The 21,196-nt window shown below is 52.7% G+C and overlaps 2 protein-coding genes across 11 annotated transcripts; one reads left to right on the forward strand and one right to left on the reverse strand.

The window, feature by feature from the left end:
• Nucleotides 1-1,207: 1,207 nt before the first annotated feature.
• NR1H3 (nuclear receptor subfamily 1 group H member 3) lies at nucleotides 1,208-7,891 on the reverse strand. 7 transcript variants are annotated; one of them, XM_028111327.2, is made up of 10 exons: nucleotides 7,649-7,887; nucleotides 6,798-6,878; nucleotides 6,095-6,283; nucleotides 5,431-5,697; nucleotides 4,979-5,187; nucleotides 4,702-4,881; nucleotides 4,455-4,554; nucleotides 1,862-1,975; nucleotides 1,553-1,647; nucleotides 1,208-1,354 (listed from the first exon to the last, which is right to left on the reverse strand). In XM_028111327.2, exons 2-10 carry the CDS (start codon nucleotides 6,838-6,840, stop codon nucleotides 1,208-1,210), a joined length of 1,344 nt encoding a protein of 447 aa, XP_027967128.1. In that variant the 5' UTR covers nucleotides 6,841-6,878; nucleotides 7,649-7,887. The 7 variants fall into 7 exon arrangements, with proteins under 7 accessions (XP_027967128.1, XP_027967130.1, XP_027967129.1 ...); XM_028111329.2 differs by having other exon boundaries at nucleotides 6,798-6,873; nucleotides 7,611-7,887; XM_028111328.2 differs by having other exon boundaries at nucleotides 7,611-7,887.
• Nucleotides 7,892-13,624: 5,733 nt separating this feature from the next.
• Nucleotides 13,625-21,033, forward strand: ACP2 (acid phosphatase 2, lysosomal). Of its 4 annotated transcripts, none has more exons than XM_028111323.2 (11): nucleotides 13,625-13,763; nucleotides 14,351-14,446; nucleotides 14,790-14,876; nucleotides 15,904-16,056; nucleotides 16,166-16,264; nucleotides 16,346-16,435; nucleotides 16,884-17,016; nucleotides 17,778-17,860; nucleotides 17,989-18,095; nucleotides 18,215-18,390; nucleotides 20,600-21,033. In XM_028111323.2, exons 1-11 carry the CDS (start codon nucleotides 13,650-13,652, stop codon nucleotides 20,959-20,961), a joined length of 1,500 nt encoding a protein of 499 aa, XP_027967124.1. In that variant the 5' UTR covers nucleotides 13,625-13,649; the 3' UTR covers nucleotides 20,962-21,033. The 4 variants fall into 4 exon arrangements, with proteins under 4 accessions (XP_027967124.1, XP_027967127.1, XP_027967125.1 ...); XM_028111326.2 differs by having other exon boundaries at nucleotides 20,517-20,738; XM_028111324.2 differs by lacking the exon at nucleotides 20,600-21,033 and adding an exon at nucleotides 18,559-19,576.
• The last annotated feature ends 163 nt before the right edge of the window (nucleotides 21,034-21,196 follow it).

Raw genomic sequence — 21,196 nt, forward strand, 5'->3', positions numbered from 1 at the left:
TGCACAAAGAAATTTTAATTTGACATGGTAATAGAGCCCATTTCGACGAGATGTGGAATGATCTGGAAGCGACTTCTCAAGATAAAACTGCTCCTGAGACTTTCTGAGCGTCCCCCACACCTCACCCTCCCTCCCCCCGCTAGCGGCTTGGAAGTGCCCAGCAGCCTGGGCTGCAAAGCCGGCTGCCCCGGAGGTGGAGCCTACCAATTCAGGGACGGCGGGGGGGACCGAGGCCGGAAGGCCCGGCCGCAGTCTCACCTACACTGGGGCGCGCAGAGCGAAGGGGGCGTGAACGGTGCCGCGCGTCCTCTGGGAAATGGAGTCCAGCCCTTCTGACAGGCCCAACCCACAACGGGGCAGCTTCCCCCTGGCCTCAGGGCACTTGTCTTCCCGTCCCACAGGGCCTGGGGCTCTAGAGCACGGGCTGTTGTGCCCCCCCCTTTTTTTAGGTACCAACGGAAAACCCGAGGCATTATGGGGGCGCGCACGAAGACAGGTGCACGGCTGGGGTGTTAGGTTCTAAAAATTCACCCACACTCCCCTTCAGAAAGACAACCTGATCCCACCTGGATCATTAAACAGGAAAGGGGTATCTAAGCCTCAGCATTTCATTTACCCTCCTAGGACTAGTAAAAGGAGGTACCCTCTCACTGCCAAGTCTGTCACTTGTGCCTTTTCTCCCTCTTCTGCGTCTGGAGGCAGATCCTAAAGGACGGTTTCCTCCTCCGTGGCCGTGCCCCCACCCCCAAGAGAAATGGTTTCTCTCATTCTATCTTCCTTTTGGTCTTTCTGTGCAAACAGCGCCAGGCCTATCAGTGAGGCAGCCCCGAGGCATTTATGGCCAAGCCGCAGAGTGACAGTGGAGAATTTCTCTCGGGGCCCTGCGGGGAAAACAGGAAGTGGTGGAGGCAGGACGGGCAGGGCGCTGCAGAACCTTGTGCAAAGTGGCCCCCAGGCCCATCCATTTGGTTGTGGCAGTACAGTCTTCAAATGGAGCACAGTTTTAGCAGGACCCTCCACTGCCCAGCAGCCACAAACTCCCAACCCTTTGACTCTCCTTTAATGCCACATGAGGATCTCCTTTGCCCGGCTCCCAGGAATGTTTGCCCTTCTCAGTCTGCTTCACCTCTAGGAAGCAGCCAGGCGCCTCAGCCTTCCAGCCCAGAAAACAGAAGATATGGGGGATGGGGGGTGGGTGGAAGAGCCGTCATTCGTGCACATCCCAGATCTCAGAGAGCAGCGGGGGAAGCTTTTTGTCCTGCAGGCGCAGTGCAAACACTTGCTCTGAATGGACACTGCTCAGTGTCCGCAGGCTCACCAGTTTCATTAGCATCCGTGGGAACATCAGTCGGTCCTGGGGGAAGGAGAGAGACAAGTACAGTTTCTGTCTCTATTCCCAGGGAAGGGGGCAAGGGTAGGGGAATTGTGGGAAAGGTAGTGAATTGTCTGTGCAAGATGTAGTCAGGGAAGAATTCTAGAAGGGAAAGTCGGTGTGTCAGGGGATGAGTCTGTGGGGAGGAGGAAAAAGGGGGGAACGCAGGGGGAGACTCACATGGGGGTGGTGGATGGAGACATAGGCATGCAGGGCCTCCACATATGTGTGTTGCAGCCTCTCTACCTGGAGCTGGTCCTGCACGTTGGGCCGGTCTATAGGTCACCAATAGAGCTGAGGAGCAGGTCTGGCCAAGGTCTTAGTTCCATACCCCAAATCATAACCCCAAAAATAGGGACATGCCCCACCCAACCCCTCCCCAAAGTAGCACAGCAAGGGCTTCCACTCGCACAATTCCTGCCCCATGGGGCCTGCAGCCCCCTTTGGTGCAAATCTCTTGTCCCTTTTCCTGCCTGCACCTCCTCGCACCTGCAGAGAAGATGCTGATGGCAATGAGCAAAGCAAACTCGGCATCATTGAGTTGCAGCTCATTCATGGCTCTGGAGAACTCGAAGATGGGGTTGATGAACTCCACCTGCAGCCCTGGGGAGGAAGAAGGGAGGCTGGGACACGCAGCACGGGCAACAGGAACTTCCTTCTCTCCTCCAACTCCTCAACTTAGGGGAACTGTTAGGAACTCGCTAAGAAGGCTTCAGGACTCTGCTGGGCTACATTAGGCAAGTTTCTTAACTTTTCTAAGCCTCCTCTGTGAGCTGGGAGTCAGTCCTATCTGAACTTAAAAGATTGTGGTGATGGTGAAATCACAAAGCAGGCAAAGCATGTAGTGCTGTGCTTGGCACACAGGAGGTGCTGGATTCAATGATAATACCTGCTATCCCTGGAATTCTCCAGGACCCCACATTACTAGAAATAGAGGCAATGCTTGTTTTTGTTTACAAAGAAAACTTTTTCACTGGCAATTGGCCTTACTTATTTGAATACCAGAGATACATTTCATGTTTCACGTCCCAGCAGGAACATAGCAACGTGGTCGAGGGCATGGACTGTGGCATCACAGTGCCTGGCTTTGAGTCCTGGCTCGACCATTTATTAGGCTGTGTGACCTTGGGTAAGTTATTTAAGCTCTCTGGGCCTTGGTTTTTCCATCTGTAAAATGGAGATAATAATAGTACCTATCTCATAATGGGTTCTTAGAATGGTAAACTACTATGTAAGTGTTAGATAAATGAATGAATAATGAATAAACGTAAAACATAGAACCAATCTTCTTGCCGAGGAGAGTAAAGTTCAACAAACCATGACCTACAGTCATGACATCTAAAGAACACTTCTCCCATTACAAAGTCTCCCCACCCCACCCCACCCTGTCCCCTAGGCTTTCTCAGATTTCTTTTAGCAGCCATCTGCTAACTTTTCCATTCGAGGCTTCCTGATTAGTCACTTCCTGTACTTTCACCCTGATGTTTATCAAGTGTGTGTTGAGACAGTTGAGACATTTAATGGATAAGCACCATTTTATAAAGCCTTTCTTGGTGAAGTGTTGAGCCTCCAAATGTGCTGAACGGCCCCTTTGTACAGAGAGGATGAGGAGGTGCTGGAGTTGGGCTGTGCGCCCTGCCAGGGCCGCTCATGCTCGCTGAACGCGCCCCTCCGCTGCTATCGATCCACATCCTGAGTTGTCCACCGCAGGCAGCATACGGTAGTGGATGCAGATGGACAGAGACCTGACAAAAGAGAGGCCCTGCCCCTCCTCCCTAAGACCTCACTGACGAAAAGAAAGGCAAACATGATGGCATCTAAACTGCTTACGTCAATGAATCGATAAATAGGTGCTGATTCAGACGGCATGAGTCCACACGTGCTGAAGGAACACCCGTAGACATGAGAATGGCAAAGGGTTCAGAAAGGAGGGTGTTTGGAAGGAGGCGGTGCCATGCTTTGGAAGGACGAGGATAATAAGCATTTGGGGACCAGGCAGATAAAGGGAGCAGGGCTGGGCTTTGAAAGCTGGAGAAAGTGATCAAATTGTCCCATTAGGTGCCTACACACTCCAGCAGTACACAGGGCCCTACAGAAGGCAGGAGATACCCACAGAGCTCGGCCATGCCCTAGAGTTTAAGGGAGGCCTTCCTAGAAAGTTCACTGGGGGGGCCTGTGTTGGAACAAGAGGCACATGAGCTGCTCTGTGTCACCAGAAACCAGAGAAGATTATGAGCTCTGCCCTGGAAACCAGGACCTACCGACCCCGAGAATGGAATCATAGCCTCAGCCCTATTTCACAGACCCACTCCCTCAGGTGTTCAACTACTCGGCCTCCTGTTGAGCCGAAGTTCTAGTCTCTCCAAAACACTCTCAGCCTTCCATTCTTTCCCACCCCCATTCCCATAACACAAACATTACCAACAATTGAATATGAGGAAACCAACATTGCTTAGCCCAAAAGCAAGTAGCAAAGAGCAGCATCGTGAACTAATTCCCCAGGTACAGCATGGGGATGGGAGTGTTTACTCATCCTAAAACTGCCCTAAAATTGCCATGTTTCAGCATGTTTTTAGCTTTTCAGAAAAAGCAACTGAAAAAGAGTAGGGGGCAAAATCCGTCCACACGATCCTTAAAGAGCACAATCAAGTTCATCAGTAAATACTAAAAGGCTCTGTGCAACGGTTTTCAAGCTTTCTTTTTTCTAGCTGCGAAATCGTTTCTTCAAGCAAAACATTACACAGAAGCACAATATTAAATAGAGTTTCTTGTTTGGCTAAAGAGAGGATGAAAGACAGTCCTGTGCCTCTCTGTTCCTCCTCTAAGTTGACACTTCTGTGGAGCCCCTCAGGCTCCCCGAAACACTGAAAACCACTGGCCAAATGCAACAGAGGACAGGGGTCTCTTTGCAGCTGCCGAGAGAGGCCTATCACCACCCCAACTTTCTATCCTGGAAAAACAAGTGTAGACTTCCCCATACAGCCATCCAAACCCTGGGCCTGTGTCTCTGTAGTCACTATGAGCCCGATGACAAAAAGTGTCTTTCCATCTAACCTGATCCTTTTTTGATCTCAGTTCTTACCTGCTTTGGCAAAGTCTTCCCGGTTATAACTGAAATCCTTGAGGAAGGTGATACTCTCACTCCCGGGGTTGTACCTCCGAGATGTCTCCAGAAGCATCACCTGCACACAAGGAGCAGACCTCAAACAGGGACTCAGAAGGCTGGTCTTGGCAGGGGGCACCTTGGCTCCCCACCTGGCTGCCTGGAAGCCCCTGCCAGAGACAGTCCCACCCTGGTGCTCCCTTCACCCCTCGGCCTTGCCAGCCACCTCGATCGCAGAGGTTTTCAGCAGGGCAATCTGGTCCTCCCGGCTGAGCTGCAGGAAGCCAGGCAGCTGTTTGGCAAAATCAACGATCTCCTGCACGGAGACGATGGCTAGCTCGGTGAAGTGGGCAAAGCGCTGCTGCCGGGCCTCCCGGCTCTGGGGATCGGGTGCCATGGGCCAAGGCTACGCAGCAGGGCAAGGGTGGAAAAAATGACCAACAATGAGTCAGCTATCCAGAAGTCACTGGGCGCAGCCACCTCGCTCCAGTTCCCTCGGTTACCGTGACTCGAAGCCGGTCAGAGAAAGAGCGTTGGTTGCACTGTTGCTGGGCGGCCACCAGCTTCTCAATCATGCCTTGCTGCTCGGGGCTGAGCTGGGGCAGGACTTGGGGAGGTGAGGACACCCTTGGGGTCATGGACGTGGCCTGAGCCTGTTCCTCCTCTTGCCGCTTCAGTTTCTTCAGGCGGATCTGCTCTTCGGACAAGACACCTAAGGACAGGGTTGGACATGCAGACGGGAGAAGCGGAGGAGACAAGAAGCAAGGATGGGGCAGGGGGTAGTTTGAGGCTCTAGAAAAGCAGAGAGCATCGGGTAAAGTCAAGGAAGAGATTTTAACCCATACTTGGGGACCATGCAGGAAGACCCTGTAGGCTCAGCTGCCTGTCTGCTCTCACACCCCAGCGCCCCTTTCCCACCAGCCTCTTCCCCCCACTCCTGTCCCCAGACACTCACACTCCTCCCGCATGCCGGCCTGGCGGCATTTTCGAAGACGACACTCCTGACACTTGCGGCGCATGTAGGTGTCCATGGGGCAGTGGCCCCCGCTGTGGCAGACATAGCGCGCCCCTTTGATAACGCTGCGGCGGAAGAAGCCCTTGCAGCCCTCACAGCTCAGCACGTTGTAGTGGAAACCGGAGGCCTTGTCCCCACACACACTGCACAGCTCGTTCCCCAGCATTTTGGGGGCTGGCCCCTTTTTCCGCTTTTGTGGACGCAGCTCTGGATATAGGGGAGAGCCTTCATGTTCTTCTCCAGGGAGAAAGCATGGTGCCCAGTTGGCCACTGCCCTGAGTTCTCAGTGACCTTCATCACCTTCACTGTATGCTGTCTAGTCTGTTATGAGAAAGTAGCTCTCATGTGCCAAGTGCTATTCCGTCCTAGGTACTGCCTGAGCCCTTTACATGCATTGATCCTCACAACTGTAACAGATAGGTACTGTTATTATTTCCATTTTACAGATAAGGAAACTGAGACTCAGAAAGACCCAAGGCAGAGACATTTCACACTCAGATCACTCAAATCTAGTAGAATCCAAAGCCTTTGGACTTAACAGCCCTAAGGTACCCCTCCCAGATCCAGGGGGCCCCTACCTGTTCCAAATCCAACAGCTCCTCACCTGTAGACTCTGGAGGGGTATCCACCCCAGGGAGCAGGACTGTGGGCTCTGCTGCCTCCAGCCCTGCCCCCAGAGAGCCCCCAGCAGATTGGGGAGTGCTGGCTTCCTCCCTGAGGACGCCAGTGTTGCCTCCCAGCGCCTGGCTGCCGGCATCTTGTGCATTTGGCTCCCACAGCTCCACTGCAGAGTCTGAGCCCCGAAAGAGAGGCACAAGGGGGTCTCAGGTCTCTCCCATCCACTCCCTCAGCGTCCTTCTGGGAAACTGCAAATTTATCTCTACCCCTAGAGGGCAGCAGGACCCTGGAGTTTGTGTGGGCTTCAGGACCCTGCAGTTTGTGTGGGCTCTAGGGCTAGTCACTTGCAGTCCCCTGCACCTCAATACCTTACATGAGGATGTTAACCTTTGTCCCCTTGAGGGGCTGATGTGTATCCACTTCAGAGGTCAGACAGAACTCTTCAAAGCCAGTGCTGGTAAGCACTAGACAAGCCAACTCTCCCCAGCAGCAAGCCCACATTGAGAAGGACCAGCACCAGACCCAGCATGGAGGTAGTCTTGGCAGAAGGAGGCAAGCAATACTGAAAACGACTCTGGACTGCTCTCCGGGGCACGGCAGAAGGCAAGTAGTGAAGGAGGCTGATTCCTGAGGGAGGAGAGGAGCTGGGACCTGAGCGCAGAGGAGAGGGCTGGAGTGAAGAAGCTTACCAGGAGAAGCATCAGGCACAGGGGCCTCCAGCCACAAGGACATCTCTTCCCGGAGCCCTGGACATTACCAAGGGGGCTGTCCTGCGGGAATGACCCATGTTACAGTCTTCAGAACTGGGCTCCTTTCTGGCCTCAGCAACCTTCTCCTCCTGATCATACGAGTACTAACATACCCGCTAACATTTACTTGCTGTATACGTATATACCAGCCTGTGCTAAGGCTTTATCTGCCTTCCTCTTGATATGCCTATGATGTCATGTCTATTCTTAAGCCCATTTTATAGATGAGGAAACTGAGGTTCAAAGAGATTAAGTAAATTGCCTATAGCCACACAGGCAATGATAGAGCCAAGATTCCAACTCTGGTCTCTCTGAGACCAAAGTCTTAGCTGTTGGCTAAGGTGGCCACCTTGCCACATTTTCTTCCCCCGGGGATCCCTCCAGGCCATCACAGAGTGTTTGGGCACATATGCCCAGCTTCTGTCAGAGCCCCTTCTCCCCGCCTCCAGCATTGGGGACAGCGAAAGTTGGCCAGGACTAGGGCAGGGGATCGAGGCTCACTCACCCAGTAAGACTTTTTGTTAGGTAACTTCACTGCTGTCACTTTCCAGGGTCCCAGAACAAACCTCCTGCCTCCAGGAGTCGCTCCATTTCACAGCCAGGACCCCCTCCCCCAGAACCCTTCAGGAATTATTCTGGGACCTAAACAGAATCCTGTTGCTACCTGGGCTGCCATCACCATCATCCTTCACTTCTCCCCGGAGACCCCTTTTCTAAGATCTACAGGCTACCCCCCCCCAATCCCAGACTCACACACAGAGCCCCAGGCCAGTGCTGAGGAGCAGACCCACCGAATCCCCCAGGCCACCAGACTGCCTGGCTGGGGCAGTCTCTGGAGCCCCCTTGCTGGGAAGGGAGGACGGTGCAATCCCGTCGGGAGGCCTCACGCTGGCGGAGCCGAGCTGGAGTTGAGCAAGTGAGGGACCGGAGCCCCAGGGAAGTAATGTGGGGAAAGGCTGCGGGGAGGGACTGCCAAGGGGTCGGGCCACTTCTCCTTCCTGCTCGGCAGAGTGGAGACAACTGACCAGAGCCCTCGCCGCCGTCCCCCACACCCACAGGGCAGCTTCCCCACCATGTTGACTCCTCCCCAGCCCGCCTGCCCGCCCCCTCAGCCCAGCCTCACCCCTACCGCCACCCCCCCCAACCATGATAGTCGCATTTCCCTGTAGACCAGCCCAGTTTCAAGTCTCTCCCCTTCCTCTCCTCACCCCGGTGGCTCTTAACTGCTCTTATAGAAGGACTGCCTCCCCGGCACCCCTACCCCAATCCTGGCAGCCTCCAGAGTCGGTGTTCCCTCCGCTCCATAGACACCTCGTAGAGCAAAGGTCCCGGCACTGCCTGGAATTGCGACACTGAGCCCCAGCCTGCTTTCCCAGCCTCCCTCCTCCTCCCCTGCCTCTGGGAAGGGGCCAAAAAGCTCCCCCCACTAGCCCCAGCCCTCAGCCAAACTAGTATAACTCCAGGGGTAGAGAGGCAGGTGCTTATCCTTCCAGGGAGTCTCTGAGTGACGGTACCCTGCAGGGGGCCACCGAGATGGGAGCAATGGCAGGCCTGGGATGGGGGTAGGGGCGGAGATGGCAGGTGACCCAGGTGCCAGCCCAGGATGGACCTGGGAAGGTATGCAGGTTCTCACATCTGGGAACCGTTCCATCTGAAGTGATGGTAGGTTCTATCCGGCATCTACCGAGACTATAGCCATAGCTGTCCTGCCCTGTTCCCTGGAACGTGAGATCCATCTCTGAAGGGAGATACCATGTTTTGTTGATTTTATTGCCCATGGAACAAGGCTTAGCACAGAGCCGGCAACAGTGGAGGTACTATGTTCCTGTCTGTTAAATGAATAGGTGAACAAGAAAAATAATATGATCCTCCTCTACACCTGTTAACTCTAGTTCATTTAATTCCATCATGTTGATTTAGCACCCGAGCTCTGGGCCTGGCTTTGCCTCTGCCTCTTAGTAACTGTGATCTTGATTAAATGAGTTACATAATGTCTCTGAACCTGTTTCCCTACCTTTAAAATAGGAATGATATTAATAATGGTTTTTGCCACATAAGGTTGTCATGAGAAGTAAACCACGTATTACATAGCTCAATGTATGGCACATAGTAAGTGTTGAAGAAGTGGTAGCAGTTATCATTCCTCTCTCAATCCTTTCATCTACAGGTCTTCCCATCACCTCGAATCTGTACACTGTTAACCTTCCAGTGCTTGTTTCCATATACAAACCCCTCACTATCTCTTTTGGTCCTTAAAGCAGCCCCAAGAAGGAGGGAGGGTAAATAAGAGGAGCACCATTTCACAGAGAGCACTGAGCTATGGGAGGGCCCTTTCCAAGACCACACACAGTGACCAAGCTGGGATCAGAATCCAGATGTCCTCACTCTAGTCCCTGTGCTTGCTCTTTCTCCTGTGTCCGAGTCCAGGAATACTCGTCTGGTTGCCTCTCAGGTCTGGGGGACCAGTGAAGCACTAAGATGGGAGAAGCTAGGGCTGGTGGGCTGCAGTGGGAGAGACAGAGCACCCTGGGATGCTTCAGTCCAGATGTGGGAGGCGAGGAGCTGAGGTTACTGCTGGTTGTTCACCCCCTGCCCTGCTCCCAGTTTCCTGCTCCCAGGCTCTTCCTGTTTTGCTGTGAACTCCAGTTCCCATGGGCCCCACATTAAAGGACAGAAGGACAGAGGGCCAGGGCAGGCAGCCAGGGGGATTGAACCAGATGAACAGGGCACCAGGGAAGAGAGGGAAAAGGGAAAGAGTGGACAGAGGGTGTGGAGGAACAGGGTGGGAGGACAGGGAAAGCAGAAACGGAGGAGCTTGGTGAGAGATGGGAGGAAGCACAGGGTGGGGCGGGGGAACAGACGGGGGTTGGAGAGCAGAGACTTGAGAAGACAGCAGGCTGCGTGGTGTTGCAAAATCTGCCCATGTATTCACTTTCACATTTCAGAAAAGCCCCTCTGACACCCACCCCCATCTCAAAGTTCTGCCTCCAGTTTTAGCTCTTGTTCCCTCTTATCACAAGGTCATCCCCTCATAAGGCCACCACCCTTGTCTGAGCATCTCTGAGTCACAAGCACAAGGCTCTCCATTCCTCTTGCATGTGTTCCTTTCCTGATTTTCACAAGGCCCCAGCTGTCCTGGGAAAGTAGACACCAGGGACTCCAACCCCTGGGAAACTGCAACCACCCTGTCCCAGCACCTACACCATCCATCCAGTTCCCTCCTTCACCTTTTCCCACCCCCCTGAAGTACAGCCAGAGATGTCATCGCAACACCTGGTTACAAGGAACGAGGGCTGTAACTTGGTCTGGGGCTTGATGACCTATCTTCCGGGAGCTGGAAAACACCTCTCTCATCTACTCCTCAGCTCCATCCTACATCCTCAGCTCCGTCTCCTGACATTAGTCTCCCTGTAGCCCAGGACCCACGAGCACACACGAGCCCCATCGGGAGCCCTCTTGACCCAGGCTAGCACCAGTTGTTCAACAAACAGGTCAGGGCACCATCCTCTCCAAGCCAGGGAGTCAGTTCACTTTATCTCAAGTAGAGAAGGAGGAAGCACTGGCTGTGCTTTACTGCCAGAGCTACCCCTTCAGGTTACAGGGGTTCAGGAGCTTCCCCCACCATGAAAAGGGAAAAGAGAGGAAAACGGGAGAAGACCAAAGCCTGTTGGCACTATCTCTACAGAGTTTCTGCAGGCCAACCACTGGGACTTCTCTCCCAAACCAGAGCAAGTAGTCAGATGATCAGCAGCTGGGGTCACGTCTCATTTTGCCAGACCCACCCCCACAGAATGGTCCCACCAGCCCACAGGTGTTAAGTGCAAAGCCTCCCAGTGCCATAGGGCCTTTCCGAGGTTTCTTTGGCTCCTAGGGGATCCTAGAACCTTTCGGGATCTTCCAGGTCACATTTGTGACCCCTAGAACCTCCAGAGGCTTTTACTTGAAGCAAGGGGAATCTTGAAGCAAAAACAGAGGAGCATTCACCAGTTCCCAATCATATGTACAACTTGATAATTCCCCTGAAAGTACTTGAAATCCCATGAAGCAGGCCACAAGGTACGGTCTGGAGGGACAAACTGGGGAAACTGGTGCTTGCTCCCTCCTTCACCATTCTGGAAAAATGCAGAGTGTGGGGGTCATCTTGCAGGGCACTCAAACAACTTCTGCCCAACCTCCAATCACAAGATAGAGAAGAACCCAGGAATTTCTGCTTCCCAGGCCTATGAGTTCAGAGATGATATACCAGACAAAAAGGAGAAAAGTAACTTTTATTACTACATATATTTATCTTTGCATGTGTTATTTTATTTATCCTCATATATAACCCTAGGAGATAGTTACTAGCAAGTGGGCAAATACCAAATTTGAATACAGGTATAACTGACCCAAAAATCAAACAAACAAAAAAAATACCTCACTCCATCACACAAAACTGCCTCCCTAGATGGAAAAAATGGTTAACTCACCTGGATTTAGGTTTGCTTCTGACAACACAGGGTGGAACAGTGGTTTCCAAACCTGGCCTCATTTTCAGAGATTCTGATTTATTTGGTCTGGGGTAGGCCCCTATATCTATCTATCTAACTATCTATTTATATGCCTAGTTTTTTGATTCTGTAGTTAGGAACCAAGGTATGCAGACCACGGAATCATCTGGTAAAAAATTTGTAGAAGTTGGGGGTCAAGAAACCAGGGCTTAGCTCTTGGTTCTACCATGTTTGTGGTATAATCTTCACTCTTCCTGGATTTGTTTCTCCCTACAGAAATGAAATAATATCTGCTCCATCAATCCCTCCTACATAGGATACTTGCAGGCACAAAGGATACAGACATACTTTAGCAAGTGGGAAGAAAAGCAAAAGATGAATTTGTTCTACTCGCCAAAATTTAACGAACCCAAGATTTACATTCTGAAATCACAAAGGTCTGGCTACAGTGCAAGAAGAGTAAGGGATATATTAAAAGAAACATTCAAGAACTCCCACTAATATGCAGAATTTTGCCTGTTAGCTGTGCCCCGTTCAAACCCACCAATGTGAAAAGGTTTCCTTTGTCAGAATCTCTATTGAAAGTATTTGGGGGCCACCCAGTACGGTTTAGCAATGCAGTTTGAGTAGCCTGCAAGAAGTAGCCCATTATAAAGACGAATTGGGAATCAGAAAACTTGAATTTTAATCCCTTCTCCTAAACTCTGTGACCTTGGACAAGTTCCTCTCTGGCTTTGTTTCCTTATCCTTTAAAGTAAGGGGACTAGGTGAGAATGGGGATTCAGAGATGCTGACTTATGAAAACTACTGACAGTCTTCATGAACCTCTTGAGATTATGTGCAAAATTCCATTTGTGTGTGTGGACATTTTTCCGGAAGACAGGGGAGTAAACTTTCATCTGATTCATAAAGACCCTTGTGACTAAGTAAGAAGATTAAGAACTATTTGACTACCCATTCTTCAGCTCTCAATTTCTATTCACTCCTCCATTACAACTCTGTAAGGTATATATAAATAATTGGATCCGAAGGCCTAGGGCAAAATTATGACCATGCTTTCTCCCATATAGTTTTTTTTTTTTTTAAGATTTTATTTATTTATTTGAGAGAGAGAAAGAGAGAGAGTACATGAGAGGGGGTAAGGTCAGAGGGAGAAGCAGACTCTCTGCCGAGCAGGGAGCCCGATGCGGGACTCGATCCTGGGACTCCAGGATCATGACCTGAGCCGAAGGCAGTCGCTTAACCAACTGAGCCACCCAGGCGCCCTCTCCCATATAGTTCTAATCAGGTTTTATTTCTCCAACCATCTGAAGTGATTTTACTTCCAGGGGGCAGATCTGAATCGAAGCATCCCAAGGGCCTGTGATCCTGGAGCTCTGAGTCACACCAAGCTCAGTCACAAAGTCATGAAGCTAAATTGGCTGCACCTGGATCCTAATGGCCAATGCCTAGAGGGCCTCTGATTCTGTGGAAACTCCACTTGCTCCCACTTTATGATATGTTCCTTCCCCTTATCCCTATAGATCTCCCCACTGGTCTGAAACTCCTCCCCTGCGGATTCACTGCTTTGGTTTCGCAAAGTCTGAACATACGGTGTAACCCACTCGTTTCGGAGGAAGCATGACACCTTGCAAGACATCCAAAACTCGGAAGTGGAAGGATGGGAGGGCAGGGAAAGGACTGGAAGGGAAAGTGAGAGGTCTCCTGGAGCTCTGTTCGAAGGCTCGAGCTGTAGGCTACACTGGGACTAACCTCAAGAGCTCGGGGAGTCCAAAGAACTGTTGACACGCTGTGCCCTACACCAAACGGGCCCTCCCCCGGGGAACAGAGCCAGGGCCAAGGCTCAAATTCCACCAGAAGGCAGTAGGGCGCCCTACCCTTCCCAACCCTCGCCTCAATTCGGCAGCGGCTCTGGCTCTGAGCTCAGGCCCGGCGGCACCCCGGCCCGAGGGGGCGCTCGCTCTCCCATCCAATGTCCGGCCCACAGCAGGCGCCACCTTGTTACTGGATCTCCGTGGCAGAGGCCAAGCCGAATTCGGGGTTCTCTTTACCATGACGAGGTCTTCAGCATCTTCTGCCGCGCGAGGTTGCGCTACACTTCCACGCTCCTCCGCCGCGGCCGCATCGCGAGCCCCCTACACGCATTCCCTCCCAAATTCCTCCTTCTCCCACCATCTCTGCCCCTCCTTTAGCAAGATGGCGGCGAAGGCACTTCCGGCGTGTGTCCTTACGGGTGCGTCCGGGCGGCAGCTGGAGGTGCCACGCACCGAGTTCCAGCCTTTTTGCAGCATAGTCTCTAGCGGTGATGGCGGGTAGACAGTTTGCGTGGAGCGGGGCGTCTCTTCTCCAGCTCCTTCTTGGCGTGAACCTGATAGTGATGCCCTCCACCCAGGCCCGGAGTCTGCGCTTCGTTACGTTGGTAATGAGAGATGCGGTGGCCCAAGGGCTCGCCAGAGCTGGAAGGGCACAGGCCCGCTGTTGGAGGGAGGGGCGGGGCTTGTGCTGGGGTCGGGGTCTTTCAAGGAGCAGGAGCCGGTTTAGGAGGAGACGACTGGCCTGGAGGGTGGGGGTCCGGTTCGGAATTGGTGTGGAGCCCGAGTTATTTTCGGGGAGCAGGCAGGGTGTAAGTAGTTCTATATCAGGGCATAGGTCGGGTGAGTCTGTCCTGGGACAGGGCTGTTACAGAACGAACGGTCAAGAGACGCACCCTTCACCCTTAAGCCTTTGGTGATTTTCCCTCTATTTCCCCCATCACCTGCATTGCTTTCCTTTCTCTTTTTCTTTCCCACCTGTATCTTTGGCTTCGTCTATGGTCTCCAGTGGCGTTGGTTGGCCAAATTAGAATCTCTGGAACCTGTTCAAAGTTACAGACTTCCGAGTTGGGGGTCTTTTGCAGTGGGCAGAGTTAAGACTTCACAGGAGTAGGGCTTCCCTCCCCAACAGGGGGCTCTGTGTCCCCATCGAGGAACCCTCTGACCTGTAGGCAAACCATTTTCTTTTCCTCAGCTGTACCGACATGGAGACCGTTCGCCAGTGAAGACGTATCCCAAGGACCCCTATCAGGAAGACGAGTGGCCTCAGGGGTTTGGTCAGCTAACTAAGGTGGGTGGGAAGCCAGCCCCCACTCCGGGGGTGCTGTAGAATGAGTGACCTCGAGAGCAGGCTACAGAACCAAACTGTAGTGACCTCGAGAACCTGTACAGAACCAAACCCACCAAACTGTCATTTCCCATGTAGGTGCTGACTTTGATCAGATTTCTTAACCTTACTTTTCTCTGTGCCCAGGACAGGTGCCATACACAATGGGCCACTTAATAAATGACTTCTGTGATCAGATTAACCCACTCCTACTTCCAGCCAGGGTAAATTTGGAAAGCAACAGTGCCTAAGCCCTGTGGGACTTGCAAGCTGTCCCTTCCCTGTTAACTCTTGGGTTTGCCCACAGGAGGGGATGCAACAGCACTGGGAGCTGGGCCAGGCTCTGCGGCAGCGCTACCACGGCTTTCTCAACACCTCTTACCACCGGCAAGAGGTAAGGCTGGGAGCTCAAGAGACAAGGGAAATGGAACCTGCTGTTCTCACCCTCTGCCCTCAGGGAGCCTGGGGCACTCTGGCCTCCTTCCATGCATTTTTGGTTATACCTACAGGACGAGACATCCAAGAGCTGTGTAGAGCAGTTCTAGAGACCAAGTTGCCCCTCCTTGACTTGGAAAGGGCAAAACAGATCAAGCATCCAAGCTCAGACTTAAGGGCCTGGCAAAGTCTTTTCTGATTCTTTGAAATAACCTGGATTTTCCATCCCAGACGCTTATTGATTACCTACTAAGAAAAGTGCTGTGCTAGCATTTGCATGTAATGGCGCACCACACAGATATGGTCTCTGTCTTTGTGGAGCTTAGAATGTAGTGGGGGTGACAGACGATAAAACGCCCAGGGCTCACATGTAGAGAAGGCGTGTCGGGGAAGATTGGCAAGTGTTGCAGCTCCTTGAGGCCCTCTACCCAGGGATGGGGATCACTGTTCCTCTGGTTACCACTGTGGGCCACAGGCATCTCAAGAGTCTCTCGATGTTATTGTTCCCTTGAGGTCCAGCTCCATCCTGGTCTTGCCCTGCCCCACTGCTTCCTCCTCCCTTTGCACAAGCAATTATCTCTGTTCCTTCTTTCCCCTCCCTGATCTCTAAGCCACTTCATAAAGGGGTATGTGTGGTTGGAGACAGTTTCTGCCCTCAAGGACCCTGATGTTGATAGGGAGATAGGCGTTGTTAGAAAACCAGACAGAAACAGAACTGACAACCTTAGTGACTAAGCACTTGGGACTGGGAAGGCATTTGAACTAGAGCCATTCCCACAGGAGTTCTTCACAGAGTGGTGACAGCTAGCCCCTAGCTGAGTGTTTGCACCTTTGCTGAGAAGAGGGACAAGGAAGGTCAGAGAAGGGGAGAGGGCCACAGTTTGCTGGGTAACCATCAAGAACAGGTTCTTCTGCTACGGCCCCACTGAGGGGCCAAAGCTCGCCCACCCCACCCCCACAGGTGAGACTGGTATTGTCCTCTGCAGGTTTATGTGCGAAGCACAGACTTTGACCGTACTCTCATGAGTGCTGAGGCCAACCTGGCTGGACTCTTCCCTCCCAGCGGGATGCAGCGTTTCAACCCAAATATCTCTTGGCAACCTATCCCTGTCCACACTGTGCCCATCGCTGAGGATAGGGTAAGACTGGCCAGCCCTTCCCTGGAGGCGGTGAGAGGGATGACTCTGGCCATGAGCATGTCGATCCCCAACTCCTTCTCTGTCTCTGTTTCCCCACTTTGGTCTGCAGCTGCTGAAGTTCCCGTTGGGCCCATGTCCCCGTTACGAGCAGCTGCAGAACGAGACCCGACAGACACCAGAGTATCAGAATGAGAGTATTCAGAATGCAGTGAGTGGGGCTGAGGTGGAGGTCAGCACACTGGTCCTTTCCCCCAGGGCGGTACTAACCCCCTTGATCCATTTTTCATAGCAATTTCTGGATATGGTGGCCAACGAGACAGGGCTTACAGACGTGACACTGGAGACTGTCTGGAACGTCTATGACACACTCTTCTGTGAGGTGAGCCCACTTAGGGCCCCTGGTATGGCCTTTCTTCCCTCACACCTCCACAGGCCCGGGCGAGCTGGACAAGTAGCATACAGTGCCTGGATTCCACTCCCACTGGGGAGGTCCAGGCAAGCTGCTTCTTGTGAAACAAAGGAATTTCCCTCACGGGTGAAAAAGAACCTCAGAGTGGGAAATGGTTTATTACATGTCAGCAGTTCTTGCCCCTCTCCGCCCAGAACTCTCGTGGTATCCAACTCCATTCTGCTGAGTCACACTTTTCGTGCCTGAGCTTCCTTTCCTGTGTCCTGTCTGCCATGTCTTCTGGTTCCAGTCCCTCAGCCTCAGGTCTCCTCTCCCTTCCTGACACACACACAGGCACCTTCCCGCTGGGGAGGAGAGCTGTCCCTGGAGAGGCTCTGGCCTAGGCCTGGGGAGCTAACCTGCCTGCTGCGATACACAGCAAACACACGGGCTGGTCCTGCCACCCTGGGCCTCACCCCGAACCATGCAGCGTCTGAGCCAGCTAAAGGACTTCAGCTTCCGCTTCCTCTTCGGGATCTACGAGCAGGCGGAGAAGGCCCGGCTTCAGGGGGGTGAGTGACAAGAGCAGCGAGTCACTCCCCTCCTCAGGACCCTGCAGCATTAAAAATCTTCTCACACACTTACTTCTCCAGCTGTGGTACTCTCTGCCTCTTCAAAACCAGACCTCCCCCGTTAGCCACTGAGGTCTCCCCAGTGCTCCAAATGCTTAGCTCCTCTGTCACTGTAGAATGACCACTGTCAAGTTTGTGTGCTTCTTTTCTACCATTCATATTCTTAAGCGTCACCCATGTCAGAAGACCCTCTGTCTCCTTAAATGAATACCTACCTCCAGAGAGCCACCAGGGGCCACTTTACAAGAAAGCTGAGAGTAATACAGATGCCAGTTTCTTGATCCGAGCACCCAGGGGAGGGCCGGTTGTCACACCTTCCCGAGCCTGCGTGTGGCAGGGCTCCCATTCGCAGCCGCCATCTTGTGTGTTCTGAAGCAACCTGAAGTTTTTATTTGTTCCAGACTGGAGTAATTGTTCAGTTACGGGCAGGGCCTTGCAGCTTGTTTATAAATGGGCAGGTCTCTAGATCTTTGTTGAAATACGGATATCTCATTTTATCTTGCTTCCCTCTGTAAATGTGAACGGTCTTAAGAGAACGGGGTGCTGGAGAGCTTCCTGCGTGGTTCCCATGCCCCCAAGAAGAGTTCCCTGTGCAGGTGATCAGACCCAGCACTAGCACAGGGTGAAGGGCCACAGAGAGGTCTGGTCAGAGACGGGGGGGTAGCTGGCACCACTGACCCTGGGGAACTCTTCTCCTTCAGGAGTCCTGCTGGCTCAGATACGGAAGAACCTCACCCTGATGGCTACCTCCTCCCAGCTCCCTAAGCTGCTGGTTTACTCTGCGGTAAGCTCCCGTAGTCCCCAGTGTGCCGACGTCAAGCAGGGAGCTGGATTTCCTCTCTCTCCAGCGCCTGGGTGTGGGGGCTGGGGGGGGGGTACGCAATGCTGACGGGGAACTCCCCTCTCTTACAGCACGATACCACCCTAGTCGCTCTGCAGATGGCACTGGACGTCTACAATGGGGAACAGGCCCCCTATGCCTCCTGCCACATATTTGAACTGTACCAGGAAGATAATGGGTGAGTGTAGCCACGGGTCTGCCCTCTGGAGGGACCCTCATGTGGTGGCTGTGGGCAGCCCAAGGGCTCAGTTACAGGCCTGCGGAGCAGCTTCCGTCTCATCTCCTGTCAACCCTCAGGAATTTCTCAGTGGAGATGTACTTTCGGAATGAGAGTAACAAGGCTCCCTGGCCCCTGGTCCTGCCCGGCTGTGCTCACCGCTGCCCACTGCAGGACTTTCTTCACCTCACAGAGCCCGTTGTGCCCAAGGACTGGCAGCAGGAGTGCCAGTTGGCGAGCGGCCCTGCGGACACAGGTGAGCTGCTGCCTGCCTCTGTGAGGAACATCCCAGAACAACTTGCAGTTCCTACCCACGGGTCTCCAGAGAGCGGCTGCATCTCTAACCCCCTCACTCATTTCCCCAGATGGTTCACGTCCCCACCCTGAGACCACCCTTCACGTTCTCCCTCCTCCTCATTCTCAGGCGATGGCCTCCCTTCTCACATCCCTGAGAAAACAGTGCTGTCCAGGAGAGCAGGGGCTCATCCTCCCACCAGCAGATCTTCCAGCTCGCTTGCTGGTGTGAGCCACTACCTAAGGCCAAGCTCTCCACGGACGCTCCGGGTCCATCTCTTCTCACTTCCACAGGGACTTGTGGGGCCTCAGTGTTTCCTGTTTACTGGGTCAGTCCCATCTTGAAAGTGTAAGGAAGACCTGTCAGGGCCCCATCTTCCTCCAGCCACCACTCTGTCCCTGTTCCCTGTGAAAGTGGAATCCTTTGCCTAGACTCTGGTTTTGCTTGTTCAGTGCCCGTTCTGTCAGGCTCATGCTAGACAGCCTTGCGTCACCTTCTCCAGTGAAGCCACTTTCGTAAAGGACCAGTGGCTGCCTCTTGTCAAAGCCTGACCAATTCTTAGCTTCTCTCATCTCTTAGGGGCATGATATAATAAACTCTTCCTTCTTTAGACACTTCCTTGGTTTCTCTTCTGACTTACAGTTAGCTTCCTTACTGGTTTTTTTCTCCCCACTAAACAATGGATGGCCCAGGTCTCATCCTGGCCCTTCCCCATCTGTGCCCACTCCCAGGGCAATCCCAACCAACCTCGTGGCTTCACATACTACCTCCATGCAAAGTTCTATCCTTTTATGACTCAGATTCATGACGTTTTCTCTGAGCTACAGACTCACATATTCAGTTGCTAACTTGAGATCTTTGTGTGACCCTGAGTCCTCTTGAATACCATCTTTCTCAGACCCCATATGCAGTCCACTAGCAGGTCCTATCAGCTTGACCTTTAAAATACATCTTCTTGGGGCGCCTGGGTGGCTCAGTTGGTTAAGCGACTGCCTTCGGCTCAGGTCATGATCCTGGAGTCCTGGGATCAAGTCCCGCGTCAGGCTCCCTGCTCAGTGGGGAGTCTGCGTCTCCCTCTGACCCCACCCCCTCTCATGCTCTCTCTCTCTATCTCATTCTCTCTCTCAAATAAATAAATAAAATCTTAAAAAAAATAAAATACATCCTCTTGGGGTGCCTGGGTGGCTCAGTCAGTTAAGCGTCTGCCTTCGGCTCAGGTCATGATCCCAGGGTCCTGGGATTGAGCCCCACATCGGGCTCTCTGCTCAGTAGGGAGTCTGCTTCTCCCTCTTCCTCCGCCTACCTCTCTCCTCTCTCTCTCTCTGTCAAATAAATGAAAATTTTAATATATATATGTATAAAAATCAGTTTACATCACTACCCTTCTCAGAATCTTCCAGTGGCTTCCCATGACAGTGAGAACAAAATCCAAGTTCTTCCCCATGGCTTTCCAGGTGTTTCTTGTCTGATCCTCTGCTCTGATCTCTTTGCTCCTCACTTACTCTGCTACAGGGATACTGATTTCATAGCTGATCCTAGAATATGCCAGACTTACTCCCACATCAGGGCCATTTGTACTTGCTTCCTGTCTACCCACCCCCTCCGCCCTTGCCCCAAGACCCTGTTCTCTCAGGTCCAGGTGTCTCAGTGACTCCAGGTCTCTGGTCAAAATGTCATTTCCTCGGTGATCCTTTCCCTGACTGACCTACCTTTCCATCCTTTTCTCTTTGCTTTGCTTTGTTTTTTGTTTTTGTTTTTTAAGATTTTTTATTTATTTTTTGACAGAGAAAGAGACGGTGAGAGAGGGAACACAAGCAGGGGGAGTGGGAGAGGGAGAAACAGGCTTCCCACCGAGCAGGGAGCCCAATGCGGGGCTCGATCCCAGGACCCTGGGATCATGACCTGAGCGGAAGGTAGAGGCTTAACCATCTGAGCCACCCAGGCGGCCCTGCTTTGTTTCTCTTTATAGCATTTGCGTTTGTCACTAACCCGTGTATGTCTCCATTGTAAGAGCACCTGGCATACGGTAGATAGCTATTTGCCGGGTGAACACTGAGATGCCATTTTTCTCCCTCCCCGCCGCGCAGAGGTGATTGTGGCCCTGGCTGTGTGTGGCTCCATCCTCTTCCTCCTCATAGTGCTGCTCCTCACCGTCCTCTTCCGGATGCAGGCCCAGCCTCCTGGCTACCGCCATGTTGCAGACGGGGAAGATCATGCCTGACAACCACTCAGCCCCCTTCCCTCAGCCTCCTAGGGGAGGTGGGCTGGGCCCTTGCTCCTGACTGTTGCTGCTCCCCAGCCCATGGACAGGAGACCCTGGGATGGCCTCCCTCCGATGACCCCAACCTAGATGAACAAGTGGGACTCGGCTTGGCCCATGGCACCTGTCACTCAGCATTCGCGTGCCTCCCTGTTCACCAAGTACTGTGTTGGACTTTGGCTTCCTCCAGACACGATTGGCCTCCACCACGCTTACTAAGGACCAGAAGTGTAGACAAGTATTCAAGTTTCACTCAGGACCTGAAAAACTGAAGGAGTTAGTGCTTGATCAAGCCCTGCTCTCTCTTCAGCCCAGAGTTTTTGGCAAATAGTTCAGAGGACACAGTCTTGCCTCTCAGTGCTTATTTTAGTGGGAAAAAACTGCACAACATTGGAGGTACAGACACTGGCCACTAAGGAACCGGATCGCCCAGAGGCCGGCCAGGCAAGTTTTCCTTTGCCCCCGCCCCTGAAGCCATAGAGTCAGACATACTGCTTCAGGCCTGTG

This window comes from Eumetopias jubatus, unplaced genomic scaffold (assembly GCF_037043125.1).
Source record: "Eumetopias jubatus isolate StellerSeaLion01/CBP00866 unplaced genomic scaffold, mEumJub1_p1.0 scaffold_13, whole genome shotgun sequence".
NCBI classification, from domain to species: domain Eukaryota; kingdom Metazoa; phylum Chordata; class Mammalia; order Carnivora; family Otariidae; genus Eumetopias; species Eumetopias jubatus.

What these genes read in the sequence shown, in the direction of transcription:
- ACP2 (XM_028111323.2), top strand. Translation starts at nt 13,650, where the DNA reads ATGGCGGGTAGACAGTTTGCGTGGAGCGGGGCGTCTCTTCTCCAGCTC. An exon ending in TGCCCATCGCTGAGGATAGG is followed by an intron (nt 16,057 to 16,165) that starts GTAAGACTGGCC and finishes TTTGGTCTGCAG; the next exon opens with CTGCTGAAGTTCCCGTTGGG. An exon ending in GAGCGGCCCTGCGGACACAG is followed by an intron (nt 18,391 to 20,599) that starts GTGAGCTGCTGC and finishes TTCCGGATGCAG; the next exon opens with GCCCAGCCTCCTGGCTACCG.
- NR1H3 (XM_028111327.2), bottom strand. Translation starts at nt 6,840, where the DNA reads ATGTCCTTGTGGCTGGAGGCCCCTGTGCCTGATGCTTCTCCTG. An exon ending in TACCCCTCCAGAGTCTACAG is followed by an intron (nt 5,698 to 6,094) that starts GTGAGGAGCTGT and finishes CCCTATATCCAG; the next exon opens with AGCTGCGTCCACAAAAGCGG. An exon ending in CATCAGCATCTTCTCTGCAG is followed by an intron (nt 1,648 to 1,861) that starts GTGCGAGGAGGT and finishes GGTGACCTATAG; the next exon opens with ACCGGCCCAACGTGCAGGAC.